The sequence below is a fragment of the Dasypus novemcinctus genome, chromosome 8 (assembly GCF_030445035.2).
Source record: "Dasypus novemcinctus isolate mDasNov1 chromosome 8, mDasNov1.1.hap2, whole genome shotgun sequence".
Lineage (NCBI taxonomy): Eukaryota > Metazoa > Chordata > Mammalia > Cingulata > Dasypodidae > Dasypus > Dasypus novemcinctus.
The window spans coordinates 78,720,501-78,740,482 of NC_080680.1; the positions used below are offsets into that span (position 1 = coordinate 78,720,501).

Genomic DNA, 19,982 nt, shown 5'->3' on the forward strand with positions numbered 1-19,982 from the left:
GCCCTACACTGTGCCTGGTGTCGTTATTAGTCATTTTGGTCTCCGGGTCACATTTTCTAGAGATGAAACCTTTTGGTTCCTGTAGAGGATGAGAGGTGGGGAGGAGGTTTGGCTTGTGGGTTTCACTGCTCTGATCACTACCTTTCCTGCCTGTGCCTTATCCCAGCGATACCTGGTGCTTCCAAATGCTGAGTACCTCTCACTCCTGAGGGGCTGCTATACTCAACTCTCTTCTTTGTAACTTCATTGCTTCTGCCATTGCCATCCCTGTTAGCTTTCCACATTCTAAAAATTCATTGAGATGTATTGCCCACTATTGTCTTTTTTTTTTCCTTTGACTATAAAGGTTATTTTAATTATTTATTACCATTTTAGTGGGCTTGTGGGAAGAAAAGACGATAAAGACAATGGATCAGTATGTTGTATTAAATGAAAGTCCCCTTTTGAAAATCCTAATAGACTTCCATTTATTCAGCAACTGTTAACAAAGCTCACTAAATGCCAATCCCATATCCAAGCCTGGGGATTCAAAAATATGACACAGTTCGTCACCTAGGAGTTTACACTAATTTAGTGTGATGTGATGAGTATTGTGCCAGCACTGCCACCAAAACCCTGTGGGACCACAGGAGGAAATATACCTGCCACATATATGTGGCATGATGTGTGCATGCATGTGTTAATGATAGGCTGAAAAGGAGGCATTTGGGAGGACCTGGCAGAATATGTCTTGATTGAGGGGAATTCTTGAAGGCTGCCAAAGCATAAAAAGGGCTGCCACCTTCTGAAACCCAGAGTGTGCCCAAGAGGCTCTTTAGAAGCTTTGAAATATTAATATTTGTATCCTCTCACAAACTCTCCCTTTTCCTCAGACACTAATAATTGGAAAAAATATCTTCTCATTTTTATCTGCAGTTTCTACATTTTTGTTTATTACAAGTATACAGCATTTTAGTCATTGAATATGAAAACCCCATTTTATACTGGACTCATCCCCCAGGAATTAAATTTTGTCCTATAATTGGGCAAGGCTACTGGTTTTAAAAAAGTTGTATCTGTTTTAATCATATGGGCTTATATACACTTGAAAACAGTACCCTGGATTAAATAGCTTTGGTGAGTGACCTGAAAACTGAAACACTATTGTGTCATAATTTTGATGCAGGATCCATTTAAATATCCCATGTGGGGTCTTCCTGATTAGTCTAGTGTCTGTTTGATTCATATGTTTATGTGAAGGAAACATTTCATTTTGTTTGTCCCTATTCAAAGAGATCATCAGTCCTAACATTTAAAATCCCAGGCATTTTTAAAAAAATGTAGCTATACTCATAGAACATATACACTTATATATCCTATTTTTTCCACTTAATGTTTTTTTGTAAATGTCATTTAAAGTGGCTGTCCAGTAGTCATAGTGGTGTTCATTACTTATCCTGTAGCCTATGTTGGCTATTTAGGTTGATCTTACTTATTATAGATGATGCTGAGATTAATATTCTTATGCATAAATATTGTTTTGCATTTTATTTCCTTAGAATAGATCCCTAGAAATAAATAACTGGATCAGCAAAGTGAACATTTTTCAGGCTTTATGTGTGCCAGCTTTACATAGAGTACCAAGTAACATTTTCATCAGAGTATATTTCACCAACATTTTAAAAAATTAATATAATTTTATTGAGTTTTTGTAACATGTATTTTTTTTTAAGTGTACACATACATCCTACCAGACACAAAGCTTTATGAGAAAGGCAGGCATTTGAAGAGCAGGCCTCTCTCCTTCCTGGTGGAGGCACAGCATGTAAGAGCATTTGACTGTCTGTATCCTTGAGTCCAGGTGGAGCCTGCTCCTGAAGAAGTAGACACAATCTTGGGGCCTGCAGTGTGACCAGGCTGGTATGAACCAGCCTCCGGGCCTTGTCATGACTCCTGTGACCTCAACACTGAGGTCTGTGACTGGGCAGCTGGGAGTGTTGTAGGTGAGATGGTTAAGCAGGAGCAGAGTGGGCTTTCAGGCGTGTAGTCTTCCTGGCCTCCCAGCAGAATTTGAGAAGAGCCTCTGATTATATGTTTTTAATTCTGAACTTGCTTTTAGGACAGAAGGCTCCTTCCTCCCTTAATGTCCTCTCCCTCCCCTTCCCCCCATCCCCCCCACCATTAAAAAAAAAGGAAATAAAATTCTTTTGAAAGCTTTTTCTTGGTTCTTCAGAGCTGGGCCAAGTTACAGAACATTTAGTGACCTTGCTCCCATGGTGGATAAGTCCTTTGTCCTGGGATTGAGTTGCTTCATACCTTGGGCCTGATTCATTATTAGAAGTGGTGGATATCGTGGGAATCTGTACACCAGTCAGACAGGGGTAGGGAGGTAGGGTGGCAGGGAGCAGGTGCCTATAACCAGCAGAACTGTAGAGTGTGCATTCCAGTCTTTGAAGGCATAGCCTTCAGTTATGGGCTTTGTGGGACAGCAGTTTCAGGAGGGAAGTGAAGCACCGTACATGATATGGGGCAAAGGCTGAGTGCACTCACTCCTAGGGCCCTAGGCTGGCCAGCACTTGCAGTCTCTGCCCAGCTTAATGACAGAGTTAGGGTAGAGATTTGGGATAGTCAGCTCCAGAGTGGGGGTGTTGGAAATGAATGATCCCTTGAGGGCTCTTGAGATACTAAAGCCTAGGAAAAGGATAATGAAACTCTAGAGTGACAGTGTAGCAGCCAGCTTGGGCATCAGTCCTGTAGGCAGCCTCAGAACTTATTTCTCTAGCTCAGGCCCACAGGATTTAGGCATGGAAAGGGCACGTGGCTTTGGTCTTATTCTGCACGTGCCTTTCAGCATGTCTGGCCAGCAGCCTGGTCTTCCAAGCAGCCTCCTTAACTGGGGATTGATCATTGTGGGGAATGGCATGCCCCTGAACTGGGCACCTCAGGGCCATGTCTTCTGGGTCGCAGGGCTTCTTTCTTCTTGCTTTGATCACCGTTTTTCTCCACCACCAGGTCACCCCACCTAATTTTTCAGTGTCACAAGTGCCCAACACTCCCAGATGTCCCCAGGCCTATTCTGAACTGCAGACACTGTCTCCCAGTGAGCGGCAGTGTGTGGAAACAGTGGTCAACATGGGCTACTCATATGAGTGTGTCCTGAGAGCCATGAAGAAGAAAGGGGAAAATATTGAGCAGGTGAGCAGTTGGGGACAAGTTGGGTGATTAGCCAAGAGAGATGGCCCACATCTCTGAGTAGTGTCCTGCCTCTATCTTAGAGCCCCTCAGTCTCACAGCACCAGCCTCCTTTCCTGTGAGTTTGTGGGGGATGTAGGCAGGAGACTTTGTTGGGGAGAACAACAATCTCAGCATTAGAAGTACTTTGGGGGCTGTTCTGAGACCTAGGCTGAAGGAAAGCTGTGGGTGGACTGGAGCTGCTAGGACTTATCCAAATACCCCCTCCTGTGTCCCTCCAAAGAGGCAGAGGCGTGGACAGAAGTTTCCTTCTAGAAACTTCCATCCTGTCATAGCTACTCAGGGAATTTTAAACAGGGTACTGTTGTCCAAAACCTTGTAGACATTTTCTTACTTAGACTGCTTAGAGGCCTGCCCAGGCTGTGGAACTGGTGTTTCAGGAGACGGCAAGTCAGCCACAAGATCTTTGGAAAATGGCTGCTGAGGTTTAAAAGGACATGCCTGTCTAGTCCACAAATAGTCACTGAAATCTTGCTGTGCTAGACACAGTTTAAGGCACAAAACCAAGTCCTATCCATGATCTAATAGCATGGGTGGGGTGGGGTGGATGACCTCACACTAGCTGGTTTGTGTGAGACACTCTGGAAACAGAGAGGAGTGGCAGTAGGTGTTCAAACTTGTTTCTTTTTTAGATTCTCGACTATCTCTTTGCACACGGACAACTCTGTGAGAAGGGCTTCGACCCCCTTTTAGTGGAAGAGGCTCTGGAAATGCACCAGTGTTCAGAGGAAAAGGTGGGAACCTTCGTGTTTTGTGGAAACCCTCTGGGAAGGAGGTACAGAGTAATCTGTTCTGGGATTTCCCTGGCTCATAGCCCCCTTTCCCTGCCAGTGACTGCAGGCAGAAGCAATCCAAGGACAGAATCTTGAGAGATTGAGGCTTGTGTTTGGTGCAGATGAAGCATTGGGTTGAGGATGCTCTAGAATCCCCATGTATAGCACCCCGGAAGGGATAAATGACCTGGGCCAAAAGCCATGCTTCTGGATGACTGTGAAGATTGTTAGTCACTTTGTCCAGCCTGCTCCCTGGAGATCAGCTGTTTCTGGGTCCAATATCCTACCTTGGTGGAAGTGCGTATGTAGGTGGTGGGACAACAATGGGGTTCAGTAGAGTAAATTAGGACTGAACACGACTCCTGAGGATGATGCACTGTGGCATCAACATGTCTGCCCTGGCTTCCTCCCTAGCCCATCCTGCCTCTGCTTGTTAGGGGGCCCTCGTGAAGCAAGCAGATTCCCCTGAACACCCCCCCCCTATATATGCACTCCTCAGCTGTGCTGTGTGGCTGGGCTGGACCCCTTTTCTTTAATCTGTGTTCTCTTTTCTCCATTAGATGATGGAGTTTCTTCAGTTAATGAGCAAATTTAAGGAAATGGGCTTTGAACTGAAAGACATTAAGGAAGTTTTGGTATTACACAACAATGACCAGGACAATGCTTTGGAAGACCTCATGGCTCGGGCAGGAGCTAGCTGAGACCAGGCCCTGCCTTGGCCCTGCCACGGAACCACCACCCCCAGGAGGCCCTGCAGAGCCCACTTGTGGGCAAGGAGAAGGGGCACACTTCTGGATTTTCTTTTGGGAAAGGAAGATCAGGTGCTTGCCAGTCTCTCTGAGCCTAGGCTTTGAGCTGGGGAGAAAGCGGGGAAGAGTTGGGCAAGGCAAGTGCCACCAGAACAGTCCTGGCTGTTCCTTCCATATTAAATGTATTTGTATTTTGAGAAGTGTCCTTCCCCCCACCTTAGCCGACCAGTGACTGCCTTGGTCATTCTGGGTTCTGTACATCATCAGCCCAAACTTGGCCTGGCTGCCAAGTGGCATCAGGGAGAAGGGGTGGGAGAGCCAGACTGAGCTGCTTTGGGGCTAGATTACCCTCCCGCCCCTCCCCCAGGTAGACTGAACTTGAATCCATGTTCAGTGCAATTGCAAGGTTCTTCCAGGCTTTGTGTTTTTCCCCCCACCCTTTTAAACAAAGTCTCTTAGTGTTACACTGGTTCTACAATATCTGAGGTGTAAGAATGTCCTTTTCTGCGTGGGGCCCCGAGTTTGCCTCTTCTGCCAGGCAGTCACCATGCTTCCCTGCCCCAGCCTGTTTCTTTTGGCTTGGTTTGTACCACAGCCCTCTCTCTCCTACCCAGGGTTTGAGTGTCCCATGCTCTAGGAAACAGTTGTCAGTTTAAGAAATCATTGGCCCCTTCCCAGCACATTGAATGGGGGAGAAAACAGGCCATAATTTAGTTGCCTCGCACTAACTATCCCTTCTCCTTGGAGAACAGCCTCTCCCTCCATCCCACTGCTTTAGGATGACACAATGAGTAACACCTAGTCATAGAAATCAGTCTCTTTGGTTTGTTTTATATTATGTTGTACATCATTTAAGATTAAAAACAAAGGATATACAGTCTTGATGAATCTAAAGTAATTTGCTAACTATTTTGATTCAGAGAACTACTAATAAAAATCTAAAAGGTATGTGTCTTGCTGTGACAACTTCCTTGTTGCCAGTGGCTGTTTTACTGAGGAGATTGGGTGGTGAAGGGATTTCCTGCTTAGATTTGCTGGGGATAGAACAGGATCTAACTATGGTTTGTTTTTTTTTTTAGCACTTTCTTCTCTCTAGGCCTATGGGACCCAGGAGCTCACCCTCCAGTCTGCCCTGGTTTTTGGTTTGCCAAGGCTGCCTGGACCTAACAGGGGTCTGTTTGAACATGACCCAGCTCATTCTCTGGGCCTTTAAGGGGTCACCAGAATTGAGGAAGGAGTTTCTTTCTCTCTGAGTAGCTTCAGGCATTTGTGTGTTGTATACCACAAGGAGGACTGGATTTAAACTGCTTTACTAGTGTTCATCAGTGCTGTTATATTCTACAGAACTTGGATTCATCCCTCAGGTTTCTTGCCCATATTCTTAATTCTACCTTAATGCTGGGACTTTGGTTGGGGGGAGGGATGTCTTTGTAATTGTCCTGCGTGATCTTGGGAGAAGTGGCTCTGGAGCCTTGGGGCCAGGAAGCACCAAGCTGGAAGCACAGTGCCCCCTGCTGGCCAGAGGCTGCCAAAGGGTGGCAAGGCCAGGCTGCTTCAAGCTGATTTAGCCCCTCTGCTGGCCTTTTAAACCCTTAAAAATTATCCTCTTCTGAAGGAAATTAAAGTTTCACACCATAAGGAACACCGTGGCCAAGGCTGGGGTATGTGAATCTCACTGTGACCCAGGATACTCTCAGAAAGTCACAAGCACCTGGAGGTGGTTTTGTATTCCTTATCTTAGACTACTTCCTGCTAAAAGACACTTAGCAAGCGCTGAAGAGGTGTGTATGTGTGTAAATTCTGTTTTAGAAGTCTGAGACAGTGATTAGAACATCAGTACCAAGATTCTGAATACAGGTCCTTGAGTCAGGGAGTAGCCAGCCAGAGTGATGGTGGATAAAGGTGAGGCTAGGCCATGGAGTTGCCTAAGATCCTCCAGCTCTTCAGCTCTTCCACGAGGAGGAGTGGGAAGTGAGGAGACATAAGTCAGGAACTGCCACAGAAGCATGAAGGCTGTCAGGGCTCTTACACAGGCCTTTCATCCCAGCAAAAGTTAGACAAGAAAGAATGCCATGACACAAGCACCCTATCTTCTGTCTCAAGACCTGACTATTGGAAGGGAGGAAAACTGAGCGAGTGGATGTAGCTCAAGTGGTTGAGTGCCTGCTTCTCATGTATAATATCCTGGGTTCAACCACTGGTATTTCCTAAATACAAAAATGAACAAATGAAAAAACCAACTGTCATTGGGGAGTGGATATAGCTCAATGGTTGAGCACCTGGTTCCCACATATGAGGTCCTGGATTCAATCCTCAGTATTCCAAAAAAAAAAAGACAGCAAATCAAGGTTTAATCATTATACATTTTCAAAAGCTAATCTAAAGCCTCAAATTCAATCAAGGGCTTACTGGGGAGAGCACAGCCCTTGCCTCCCAGTACCATGTTAAAGGTGTTTTAGTTTTTGCCAAATCTTGTAAAATGAAAGGCAGAGTTCAGCTGGTAGAGTCCCTGGGCTCAGCATATTACCTCCTCAACCTGTGACTTTTGATCTCCAGGTTACCACCACCCCCTCTGACCCCCAAACTCAGTAAATATCTACAGTTACTAGATCCAAATCTTGTTCCCACAGAAAAGGGGTTAACATAAGTAAAGGCACAAATTCTCTTTCAGTCCCAGAGAAAAGGGAGGGGCATGAAGTTCTTCAGCTTGGTCCTTCCTTCTTTTCATTTGCTCCTGAACCTGAGGAGTTAAGGAGGTCTGGCCCTAAGGGAGGAGCCGGGGGCCCATCCAAGGCCATGTGGTATAGGCAGGTAGGACCTGGCAGGGGCCTCCTGCAGCCCCTGAGAGACCAGCACAGGCTCCTGTGCTGCTCCCCGCCCCTTCCTGTACAGGATCAGGCTCTAGGACATCACGGTCCTTTCAGGGGCCGCAGCTCGCCTATGACAGGCCAGGTACAGCTGCAGCTGGCTCCTCAGACTCTGGATGCACTTGGATTTCAGAGCCAGGATTTCATCTAACTGGGTCACAAAATCTTCAAAATCCTGAGGAAGGAAGCAGGAAACAAATGGAGATTTTGGTCTTGCTGGCCGTCTAGCCAGATGTGCCTTTTTGAGTCCCTCTGGAAGGAAATTTCAGAGCCCAGCCCCTCTTCTAGTTGGAAACTTGGAAATTTTGCTATGCCATAGGGTGAGGCTTGCTTCTCTGGGTTTGAGATTAGTAGTGGGGAGTTTTGCATGTGGCAGACAGCAGGCTAGCGGGCCACTGTTAATGTCATAGGGAGGGGCCCCAGCAAGCCCCTAGGATGGCAGAATGGTTAAGGTAGAGGCTGGAAACATTTCCCCGGGGGGCGGGTAGTATAGCATCATCTCCCACCTGTATGGCCTGGCCCATTTGATCTATCTTCACCCCCCCCCCCCCAGGCTATCTCAGAGGAAGCACAAGGTCTCAGCAATGGTGGTGTGTAACAGCAGAGCCCTTACCCTACACAATCACAGCAAACAAGGATCGCCATCGAACTATTGGATAATTCCAAACAGCCCCTGAGTGTCCAGCCAAGGCCACTTACATTAGAAGCCAGCTGGCTCATCAGGGTCTCCTCCTTGAAGCCCAGTTCAGCCATTTCATCCAGCTGCTCCTGGTGTGCTCGGATGACCACCTGTCTGGAACACCAGAGGGGAATACTGTGACCCTCTAGTCATTCGCTCCTGGGCAGCTTTCTGGACCTGAGCATCATCTCCAGGCCAGGAGCTGCTTCTGCCAAGGATTTGGCCAAGGCCAGCTTGGGCCTAGAGAGTAGTGAGGAGATACAGGTAAAAAGATGGGGATGGGCTTCTCAAGCTGCCCCTAAATCCCCAGCTGTACTGAGAGCTCCTGAGACAGGGCTGGGGGCTCCTACACATGTGCCCATTTCCCACAGATTCTATACACAAAAGGCCCTTAAGGCTGTGACCCCTGCTGCTGGCATTATCTGGCACTCAGTGAAGCCTGCTGTCTAGCCTGCCATCATTTCTATGTACTTTGGTCCAGGGACCAAAGCAGGAGGTGTGAGCTACAACCTTTGTCATGCTCTACTGATGGTAGAGACCATGGAGACAGCAAGATTGTCCGCCTGACAGAAGCAGACTCCTCACCTGTCATTCTTGCATGCCCTTCTCTCTGCCCATGCCCCTGGCCTGAGCCCCCCCCAAGCCACAGGTAGACAGCTGGCCTGAATATTAGGAGCCCCAGCCAAGGGCTGCTGCTTGATGGAAGCCCACCCTGCCCATTGCCCTTCCCCCTGCTAACCCACTCTGCCTCCTTTTTCCGCTTCTCCTAAGACTGCTTTCCCATCTCCCCTTTCTGCTGCTCCATCCTCAGCCTCCCTTGGAGAAAGCAGCCCAAATTGTCGGCTCTCCTGCTTTTTTATTCCCCATCTTGGGAGGTGCCCAGCCTGTCTTAGCTCTGGGGGTTGCAAGGCTGGGGCCACTGTTATCTCTGGGCCGCACTCCCCTGTACACAGACCCTCCAGAATGAAGAGGATTCCGAGCTCACCACAGGTCACAGGCTTGTTGAGGAGGCAGGTCTTCCCTTCTCTTGCTCACATCTCAGCTTGCCCAGGCTGAGGCTCCACCCACCCTGTGAGCCTGCACCAATACATTTTACTCCTGAGGCTCATGTCAGATGCCTCTAGGCAGGCTCCCTTGAGAAGATGGACAAAGCTGCTCTCCAGTGGCAGTACAGCTCTGGCACTAGCGGACCATAGCCAATCCCAGAAGAGACAAAACATTGTGCTGGGGTGGAGTGGGGGTGTCACGGCCTCAAGATTTGGGGAAACAGTCCAACTTACTGTGCTTGCCCTAGGGTGGGCTCATGGAAAGTCCCTGCAGTCTTGGGAGAGCAGCTGGGGACCAGAGGAGAGCCTGGCCTTGCTAAGCACCTTGGGATCGGCCTGTGTTTGAGCCATGTGATGTCCTCGTTGTAGCAGGACAATTTGATGGGGTCTGTGGGCAAACCCAGCTCCTGCTGACCAAGTCCTGCCAGGTGTTTTCTCTCCTGGCCCAGGTTGGCCACATCACTCCTTCCTGTGTGTGGGGTGAGTCCAGGCCCAGAGCAGGTTCCCCCAATATGTGTGGTAGGAAAGAGTTTTCCTGGGAAACTCCAGGACCTGGCCAGCTCTGTCTCTGCATCAGCATCATACTCCTCACTACCCGCACAGTTCTGGGAGGAGAAAGCAGTCTCTCTGCCCTGGCAGGTTTCTCCCAGGTTAGCCTCCCTGGCAGACACCTTGTCAGGTGGGTGCTGACGGATGGGTGATGGGGACAAAGCTGGAAGATCACCACTAGGCTTGTTGTCAGGGGGCGAGGAGGAGAGCCAGAGGTACCCAGTTGCCAAAGTCATTGGCAGGACTCCTTGATCACCAGAGGATATTGCATGGCCCACACCTGGCCCCAGCTGCCCCAAAGAAGGAAAGCCCTCATCTGGGCTCTCCAGCAGGGACATGGTGAGGGGAGCCATCAGCCCAGAAGCATATTCAGAGCACATGCCTAATTCCCTTCCAGAGTCCTCTTGGAAAGGGTTATTGTTTTTCACTGCACTCTTTGCTAGAGTTGGACTGTCTTTGCTGACTTCTCTTGGAGGTACAGTGACTGTGTCTCGTTGGTCTGGGGATCCTGGAACTGCAATGTGGGACAATGAGAAAATGAAACTGTTTTCCTCTGTTGATGGCGGGCTGCACTCGGCCTGCCCAGGAATCTCACTTCTGAAGGTATCCTGTCTGAGGTTAAAGGCTGGGCCCCCACCCCTTTTCTGGTTATATACAAAATCTACCTGTGAGCAGTAAGGTTTGTAGGTCTCAGTGTCCTTGGGAGAAGGCACTGAGGAGGAGGAGTCCTCTTCTCCGCTCCAGTCCAAGGGCACCATACTTGGGCTAGGGCTGTGATCGAGGGCTGCTGCTTTGTGGCTTGTGGGGTCCCTGGAGTACATCCAGTTCTCAGTTAGACCCTTCTCATCACCATCTGTCCTGGGACTAAAAAGCAGATTCTGCCGCCTGTCAGATGCCTGTTCCTCAGGACCTGGCTCCCTCTGATGAAGGAAGAAGGAGCCTTCGTTATTCTCTGGGATGTTTCTCTGCTTTATGCTACTCTGACTGGAGACATGGGAAAAAGAATCCTCACTGAAATCGCTGTCATCAAGGTCTTCAGCTTGGGCTCCATCCTGGCTCTTGGAACAGGAGTGCAACAGAGGAGGGGTCTCATTCTGGGGTTGACCCTCTGTGGGCCTGTAATGGCACAAAAACCTTTCCAGTGGTTGGTAATTTAACTTTTGTTGGAGGAGAGGTGGCTGCTGGAACTGCTGGTGATAGAAGCGCAAATGTTCCTCTCTCTCCTTCTGATGTGGAGGGATGTTTGTCCAAGCTTCTGAGGCAGGCCTGGCAAGCATGTCTTCCTTGCTGTCCTGAGTGGACTCTGATGAGTGATGGCTGTTGCCAGAGGGGAGCTCAGCGCGTGCCACAGGCTGCTTCTGCACTGGCTGCACGGTCTGCACTTTCTTGCACTTGGTGGGCAACTTACCAGGTACCAGGCTTTCTCCTGGGCCAGGGGCCCTGCCTCCCCACCCGAGGGCAGTTTTGTTGCTGATTTGACTTTTCTCAGAGCATGATGCTGCTGATTCTTCTGCCTTCTTTTTGGCCAAATGTCCAACCCTCAGGGTTTCTCTGACAGGGTTAGTCTGAATGACACAGCCTTGAAGAAGACTTCCTCTGGAGCTACTCCTTTTACCAGGGACTTTAGGTACAGAAGCAAAAGGGACGTTGGGTGAGTGGCCAGCCAGAGGATGGGCCTTCCCTTTCGTGGAGCCAGATGCCACTGTGAGTGACTGCTGAAGTCCCAGCTTCACTTTCTTGGGAGAACACTTGTCCCCTGTCAGGGCCACAGGGGGGCTCTGAATTCGTTTTGGAGAGGAGTTTCCAGGGGTCTGATTTCGACTGGTGGCTGAAGTACAACATTTAATGCCTTTCTTTAGTTCTTTCACCCTGTAAATGACCATTTTATGTTAAATGTGTATTCTCTCATGTTCTGTAGTTCACTTTCTTCTATAGTTTTCAGGAACAACAAAAACCAAAGAAAAGCATTACAAGCACTGGGAGTTATTTTTTTATCTGGGAAATAAGATGAGATTCTATTTCAGTGTGAAGATACCTCTAATTGAACAAAAAAAAGACTGGTGTCCTCTCTGAGGATATAAGTACAGAACTAACATCCCAGAAACAGAACAGTTTGGAAGACACCACAGCCGCATGTCTGGGATAGGCCAGGGAGCCAGTCTCAGAACTGCGCTACATTCCTGCAGGGCTCAGGCCTTGTCTCCTGGGGTTGGGCCAACCCTGGAGCCTCATGTTAACCACTTGTGCTATCCAACCACTGGAGCCCTCTTTCCTTGCAAACCACCCCTTTCCTCAGACTTCCTTAGTGAAAATGAGTTCCCTGAACCTGCTGGGCACTTCAGGAAGTACAACCCACCTCCACCCCCACCCACACAAATAAGCAGGTGGGTGCTAATTCCATGAAGGATAAAATGATTTGTCTATTTCAGGGTTTCTCAACCTCAGTACTCCTGACATCTTGAGCCAGATAATTCTTTGTTATGGGGACTGTCCTGTGCCTTGTGGAATATTTAGCAGCATCACTGGCCTCTACCCACTAGATGCCAGTAGCACTTCTCTCCAGTCACAACAATGTCTCCAGATATTGTGCAGTTGCACCTGCTTGAGAACTACTGCTCTATTACACAAGGGAAATTTAGGGAGCATGGAAAAACCCAGAATTAGGTCTCTTCTAGAATTCAGTTGGCCAAGATTAAAGAGTCTCTTACTCTATAATACTTAAAACAAAATAGACAGCACTAAGGATTTAGAATTATAAGAATATATCAGGCAAAAATATGACTGTCCAGGCTATGTTTATAGTTTCTGCATTAAAATCCTTTAGGAGAGGGTGCTACTTCTGCCTTTGGGGCCACTGAAAAACGCCTTTTCCATTGTTTTAGTTTCCATCTGCAGAGATAGCCTAATGACCCTTCTGGCCATTTCTGAAAACCAGACTTGATTTAAATCTTCCCTTTAGGTCTGAAAGGCAAGACACACTGGGCAAGTAACACAGCTGAGCAAAGTGATGGGATGTGTACAAAGACACATTCTTTCAGATGTTGCAGTAGGGCATACCTGAAAGCAATAGGCTGAGACGTGCCACAGCAAGTCCAGATGGTTCCAAATTACTTCTCATTACAAAAGTCTTAGCTTTTTAATTGTCATTGAGAAATACACATTTCCCACCTAGGAGTCATGGTAAATAATTCTAGAAACCTGAGTGCCAGAAGGAATCCTTTAGGTAATTTGGCCATTGATGCTAATGGCTTTTAATGTGCTTTATCCGTTACCAAACCACTCCTGTCAGTGACTGCATCAAACTCTCTTCTGACACCATTTAGGGTTCCAACTGGAACTTTACTTTGAGCTATTTAGCAACATTCTTCTAGTACATAAGGAGATGAGAATTTTTAATCGGGGAGAGAGGAAGAGGATTTGAAAATAAGCAAAATCATCCTCATCCTTGTGTGTGTAGAGATTTTTACCTAAAATTAATTTCACTAGGCCTCATTTAACTACATAAAACAAATGGCTTTCACTTTTTATTTTCAATAATTTATCAGGCTACTTCAAACTGTTTCTATTCCTTTAAAAAAAATTACCTCAAATAATTTCTCAATTATTCTCTAGGAGAATGGGTCATTTTCATCTTCCTTTATTGAGGCACCGAGAGGAGATGTCTTATTCTCTGGTCCTAATCATGAATGGTTAAGAACTTCAAGCAAATGATATGATATCTACGATTTAGGGAGTGGGTGGACCTATGAGATAAGACTGGCTTAAAGGCAATAATTGCTTGAGGTGGGTGATAGATACAAGGTAGTAAGAACTTCAAGTAAACTGCTTTTGGATCATCCTAAGGCTTCTATCTGATCTCAGTTCATTAAGGAGCCATCTCACTTTCTTCCAGCAGAGTTAGTATGCAATAAAAGAAATCTCTTTGAGGAAACTAATTTTTGGGGGCTATTCATTTTACTATTATTAATAAGTAACACTGAATGCTCACTATGGGCCAGGCATGGTGCTACGCCTTTCACACACATTACCTTAAAGTGTCCACATAACTGCTATGTGAGGTAGTTGCTATTATTCCCTTACAGATGAGGAAACTGAGGCCCAGCAAAGCAAAATTTCCCTAAGGCCACTCAGCTAGTTAGTGGCAAAGTCAGGATATTGACCCAGATAGTCTGATTCCAGAGCCCACTTCTGTAACCACTTTATGAACTATTAGCTCTCCTATAAAATGAGATATGATACCTGGTGTGCCTCACTCAAGACCTGACACCCAGAAAGTGCTTTCTTTCATAAATATTTGTTGAGCACCTACTAGGTAACAAGTATGAAGGTCTGGGCATGAAGGACATGGTAGAAAAAAAGATGTATAAATATAAAGTTCCCGTTCTCATGAACTTAAATGAAATTTAGGGATACTACAGATGCCTCAACAGTAATAAAAAGATGTTTCCCTCAAATAGTTTTTGTTAGTTTTGGAGACAGTTTTTGGGAGACCAAAGAGGAGAATGTGAGATGAGATCAGGCAGCAAAGCAACCAGAGGGATCTTCTCCCACCATAAGAGACACCTGAGACCACAAGGTAAGAGATGGGAGGGACCTGGTAGATCCCAGAGTCAGCCCTGAAAGAGCGCTGATATGCCAGCTCCACCAACTCCCAGTGAGCCCTTGGAAAATTCCTGCCCTGCTCTGAGCCTCAGTTTACCCTTCTATAACATGTTCTTTCTGAACCTACATGATTCTAAGTGATTCTGCCTTGACCATTAGTATATATTCTGTTCCTTACAATTAGGGCTGAGGCCAGCAGAAAGAAAACCTGAGAAAAATTTCTTCTCCTACTAGCCATGGAGTTGACACCTGAACAAGGGTATTTGTTGTCTTCATTTTGTCACACTTACAAAATGGCAGGGCCCACCTGGTCATCTTTTTCAAATGACCAACTACACAGTCTCCCAGTACCAGGATCACTGCCCAAAGAATGGGCTTGTGGAGTTCAAGGTCAGAACCCTATGTGTGAAGGAGACACACATGCACACGACCCGCCACTGGGAGCCGACTCACCGATCAGCATAGCGCAAGGTATTCAGAGTGTGTTCGGTGGCCATGTGGCTTGGTGAGACATTGGCAATCATGCAGGTTTTGGCATTGCCAATGAAAGAGTCCTTCAGGACCTGTCCAAATCAGAAGGCAGTGACATCAAAGAAAAAGTCAACTAACAAAAGGTGTATTGACTACTTACTATGTGCAGGACACCGGACCACAGTCCCCTCTGTCCACAAAATGGCGATTCAAGAAAGAAGAAAAATTCCAATGACAAACACAGAAAAAGGCACTAATCAAAGAGATGCAAACAAACCTAAAAAAACAAACCTAATATTTTCCACCCATAAGATTAGAAATGACTGATGATGGCCTACCTGGAGATGCAGTCTCATATACTGCCAAGTGCCAATGGTACAAGCTTTCTGGAGGGCAGTTTGGCAATATGCATGAGGATGTTAAAACATACATACTATTGGCAACTTTAACTCCAGGACTTTTTGAAAAAGCAAAATAAGTATACACAAGGATGTTTATCACACATGATTTATAGTAATAAAAAGTGGGCACTCTAAGAGTATATAAATAAGGAATAAACTAATAGTTGTCAATTGAATACAAAGCTACCAATAAAAATGATTATATATATATTTAGGTACATGGAAAGATATCGTTGAGTGAAAAAGAAAAAGGTGTATGACTCCATAAAACTCTTTAAGTGTAAAATTGTGCAGGACAAAGCATAATTCATAACGTAAACTAGAGACCATGGTTAATAGCAATGCTTCCATGTGTTCACCAGTTGTAACAAATGTACCAAACCAATGAAAAATGTTAATGGATAAGAATGTGGAGGGGAAGTGGGTGAGGTATATGGGAATCCCCTATAATAATAAAAAAAAAAAAAGGGAAAAAGCCCTCTGTAAGTGGATCTATATGTAGATATATGGGCAGAGAGATGCCTGGAAGGATGTTCACCAAAATGTAGCAGTGGTTATCCATGAGAAGTGGGATTTTAAGGTACTTTTTAGCCTTCTTTAAACTTGTATGTACTGTTTGAATTTTTAAAAAATTAATAGGAACTTATTTTCTGAAGATGGGAACTTGTTTTAAAAAAAGAGAGGGAACGGATGCAGCTCAAGCAGTTGGGCACCTGACTACCACATGGGAGGTCCCAGATTTGGTTCCCAGAGCCTCCTAAGGAAGATGAGCAGACAGATGAGGGAGCCATCTCAGGTGGGGGGAGCAAATGTAGCTCAAGTGGTTGAGCATCTGTTTCCCACATACGATGTCCTGGGATTGACAGAACAAACAAACATATGGAAAAAAACAATTCTTATTGGGGAGCAGATATAGCCCAGTGGTTGACTACCTGCTTCCCATGTGTGAGGTCCTGGGTTCAGTCCCTGGTACCTCCTTAAAATAATAATAATAATAATAGAGCCAATGTCAGAATCAGGACCAGCCACCTTGAGACAGGTCCCTAAGTCCCTAGGGGAAACCATGTTTGAGAAGACACACTAACCCATACAATCACTAATTCTACCTAGTAAGGAGCCATTACCTGTGTTACTACAGATTCTGCCTTAGGTCTGTGGAGCTGCTAGGCTAGCTGCACAAAGGGAAAACCATATCTAGGTGCTGGGCTGGCATCACTCTGCAGAATATAAAGATCTTCTAGACTTTCCTCTACCTAGTTTGTCCTCCACTGTGCTCAGGACATGGTGCAATATAATGCAAAACTGTCTCTGAAGCTGTTTGTGCCTAGGCAGACCTGTCCACATGCCACTCTTCTGCAGTCATTATGGAGGCTGACACAAATCTCTTAGTGTTTTCCATTACTAAAGAAGCACATTTTCTTGACAGAAAAACAAGAAAAAAATTGTTAGCTATATTTGGTTCTATAGTCAGAATTAATCAGTTAACATGAGTAATTTTTCTGTAGTTTTTTTCTTATTGCATACTTTAAAAAATTATAAACAAGTAAATGGTCACACCATACATAAAGGTATAAAGTGAAAAGTTAAAGTTCCACCTTTATCCCTATTCCCACTTATCAGATATATCTAGTGTTAGCTGTTATTCTGCATCTTTCCAGACATTTTTTTCCATGTGGCAATATATATAATAGAAAAAAAAGTTTTAAAATCACAAAGGTGATTATTACACTATTCTATAGCTTCCCTTTTAAAAATTAATATTATTTTGAAATTATTTCAAGCTTACAGGAGTTATAAAAATAACACAAAACCCATGCAGACAACTCCAACATATCCCCCACCCAGGTATGCAGATCCACAAACTTTTAACATTTTGACTCATTTGCTGTATCATTCTGTCTGTCCATCTGTCTATTTTCTAAACATCTGAGAGGAGACTGAAGAAGACTCACTAATGTTATGTACCTTAAAAACAGGTCAAATTCAAGAACTTTAACATTAACATAAAGCTTATTCTATATTCCATTTTTTCCATATGTCCCAATAGTGTACTTTGGGGCATTTTCACCTCAAATGTTAGATCCAATCCAGGATCATGTATTGTGTTTAATTGTCATTGTCTCTTTAGTCAATCTCATTTTTTTTAAATTGTAGGAACATATATACAACATCAAATTTCCTCTCCTGAGCATACAATTCAGGGGGATTAAACACATTCACAATGTTAGGCTACCCCCACCCCCATCCATTATCAGAAATTTCCCACACCCCAAACAGAAATTCTGTAACTCCCCATTTTCCCTCATCCTTGCCCCTGATAACCTGTACTTTACTTTCTGTCTCTGAATTTGCATACTGTAGTTTTTTCATGTAAATGGAGTCATACAGTATCTGTCACTTTTTGTCTAGCTTATTTCACTTAACTGACATCTTCAAAGTTCATCTATGTTCAGCATGTATACAGAACTTCATTCCTTTTATCGTTGAATAATACTCCATTGTTACGTATAAAACACATTTTGATCATCCATGCATCTGTTCTGTTTGGGGTGTGTTGTACTTCTTGGATATTGATACTTATCTTTTATATAAGTTAGGACATGTTTTATTATTATTTCCCCAAATATTCTTTCTGTTCTTCTTCCATTATCTTCTCCTTCTGGGACACTGATAAAGTGTATGTTTGTCCATTTCATGTTGTCATTCAATTCCCTGAGACTCCGTTCCATTTTTTCCATTCTTTTCTCTTTCTGTTCTCCTATCTTTTCAAATCCAGATGCTCTGTCCTCCAACTCACTTATTCTGTCCTAACCAATTTAAATCTATTATATGCCTCTCTTCCATTGTCTTATTCCCGTAAAAACTGTTACATTTCTTTGCAAACTTTCAAATTCTTCTTTGTGTTCAACCAGTGTTTTCTTAATATCCTTAATATCTTTAGCCATCTCATTGAATCTATTAAGATTTCTTTGGATATCTGATTAGTTGTCTCAAATACTGTGTTTTGCCTGAAGGTTTAATTTCTTCCTTTGGCTGAGGCTTATTTTCCTGTTTCTTAGTAGAGCTTGTAATTTTTTTGCTGATGTCTTGGTATCTGATTTTTTTAGTGTTTATTCTGTGCTCAGCGTCTCTCTTTAGCCTATGACTTTCTTATTGGTTGGCTTTTTGCTAAAGCTTTTCCTATTACTCCTCCGTGAATGTTAGTCTGTTTTGTTTTTATTTGCCTCTGTATATTTCTAATACTCCTTTTGTCTTTACTTGCTATTTCCTGGAGGGCTAATTTTGGTAGAAGTGTCCCCCTGCAGACAACCTTCCCAGCTCTGGTTTCCCAGTAAAAACAGGCTCACGGGACATATGAAGGCAGTACAGATTGAGTCCAACGTGCTCTGAAGAAGGGACCTTAAAGGCATCCAATATCCTCTTTGATGTCTTCCCCAATCTAGGCTTTCCTAAAGTATGCAGGAGGTAGCACTCTTTATCCAGTTGTTCTCTGCTACCCTTAATTCTTGTGCCTTTAATTCTCAGCTGACTTAGCTCCTGGTGGGGTGGTTGAGGCTGAGGTTGCCAGCCTACCTGGGATGAAACTGTTGCACAGCTCCCAGCCTGAGATATGAGTTCTCCCATCAACTGCCACCACCTGTGCTGCCCCACTCCCACCCCCCACCATGGAGGTGGGCAGGGTGACTCTGCCTGCACTGCCTGAGAGAGAGTGATCAGACAGCTCTTGGTTCCTCTCCTTTAGACACCTTGGGGATAAGAGTGCTGCAGCTATTCAAGGTGGACGGGGTCAATCTGCCTGCACTGCCCAAGAGAGTGCACTTCCTCTCTGTCCAGGGGCATACTGGGGCTAACTGCGCAGCAGCCCTTTTAAGGTGGGCAAGGTGAATCTGCCTGTCCTGCCTACTAGAGACTGTGCACTTCCTCTCCATCCAGGGGCACCAAGGGTGCAGCAGCCCTTCGAAGGTGGTGAGGTGATCTGCCCACTAGAGAATGCATGTTTTCTCTCTGTCTAGAAGCATGCTTAGGCCCAGTGTGCAGCAGCCCTTCAAGATGGGCAGGGTAAATCTATCCGAAACTGCCAGTGATAAACTGCGCACTTCCTCTCCTTCAAAACGATATGGGACTCAAACTGCACCCAATATCCACTCCTGCTAGGTGTGCGGGCCTAAGCAGTGGCTTTCCAAACTGGGCATGCTGGATCTGATCCCTCCTGTTCTGGGGGATGAGTGTGTTCTTCAGTCAACCCTGCTTCCTCTCCTGTCGGGTGGAGACAGCACAAATGTGTTGGCTTCTCTGTGGCTTGGGCAGGTTTAAACCTCAACAGTGCTCAAGACTGGAATCCAGCTGGCCATATTTGCCAAGCAACAGCTGTAGTTGGTGCCAGGCCACTTCCTCTCCGCTGCTTTTGGAAAAGAAAGCTTCTTCTAGCTGGGGAGTAGGTCCAGAGGTGGCCTGCCTCACCAGTGGGGGGTGGGCAACTGCCTCTGAAACATGGAGGAATCTACTCAAGAATATCATCACAGATGGTCAGTTTCCTCTTCCTTTTCTTCCCTGGATGGTGTGCTGTGTTCTTCAGGTCTCCAGAGTCCCCCAAACAGTTGATCCAGACAGATC

At 45.5% G+C, this 19,982-nt stretch overlaps 2 protein-coding genes across 6 annotated transcripts in view; one reads left to right on the top strand and one right to left on the bottom strand.

Moving 5' to 3' along the window:
- Positions 1-5,699, top strand: part of UBAP1 (ubiquitin associated protein 1) — an 84,391-nt gene extending 78,692 nt beyond the window's left edge. For all 4 annotated transcript variants that reach the window (XM_004471892.5, XM_071216824.1, XM_058301997.2 and 1 more), the window contains 3 exons: positions 2,992-3,174; positions 3,864-3,965; positions 4,565-5,699. In XM_004471892.5, coding sequence (XP_004471949.1) covers positions 2,992-3,174; positions 3,864-3,965; positions 4,565-4,705 — 426 coding nt within the window. In that variant the 3' untranslated portion in view covers positions 4,706-5,699. The remainder of the gene's footprint in view (positions 1-2,991; positions 3,175-3,863; positions 3,966-4,564) is intronic.
- The window catches only part of KIF24 (kinesin family member 24), an 89,559-nt gene continuing 75,140 nt past the window's right edge, over positions 5,564-19,982 (bottom strand). For both annotated transcript variants that reach the window (XM_023582640.2, XM_004471891.3), the window contains 4 exons: positions 14,950-15,059; positions 9,580-11,763; positions 8,320-8,413; positions 5,564-7,795 (listed from right to left, as the gene is read on the bottom strand). In XM_023582640.2, coding sequence (XP_023438408.2) covers positions 7,655-7,795; positions 8,320-8,413; positions 9,580-11,763; positions 14,950-15,059 — 2,529 coding nt within the window. In that variant the 3' untranslated portion in view covers positions 5,564-7,654. The remainder of the gene's footprint in view (positions 7,796-8,319; positions 8,414-9,579; positions 11,764-14,949; positions 15,060-19,982) is intronic.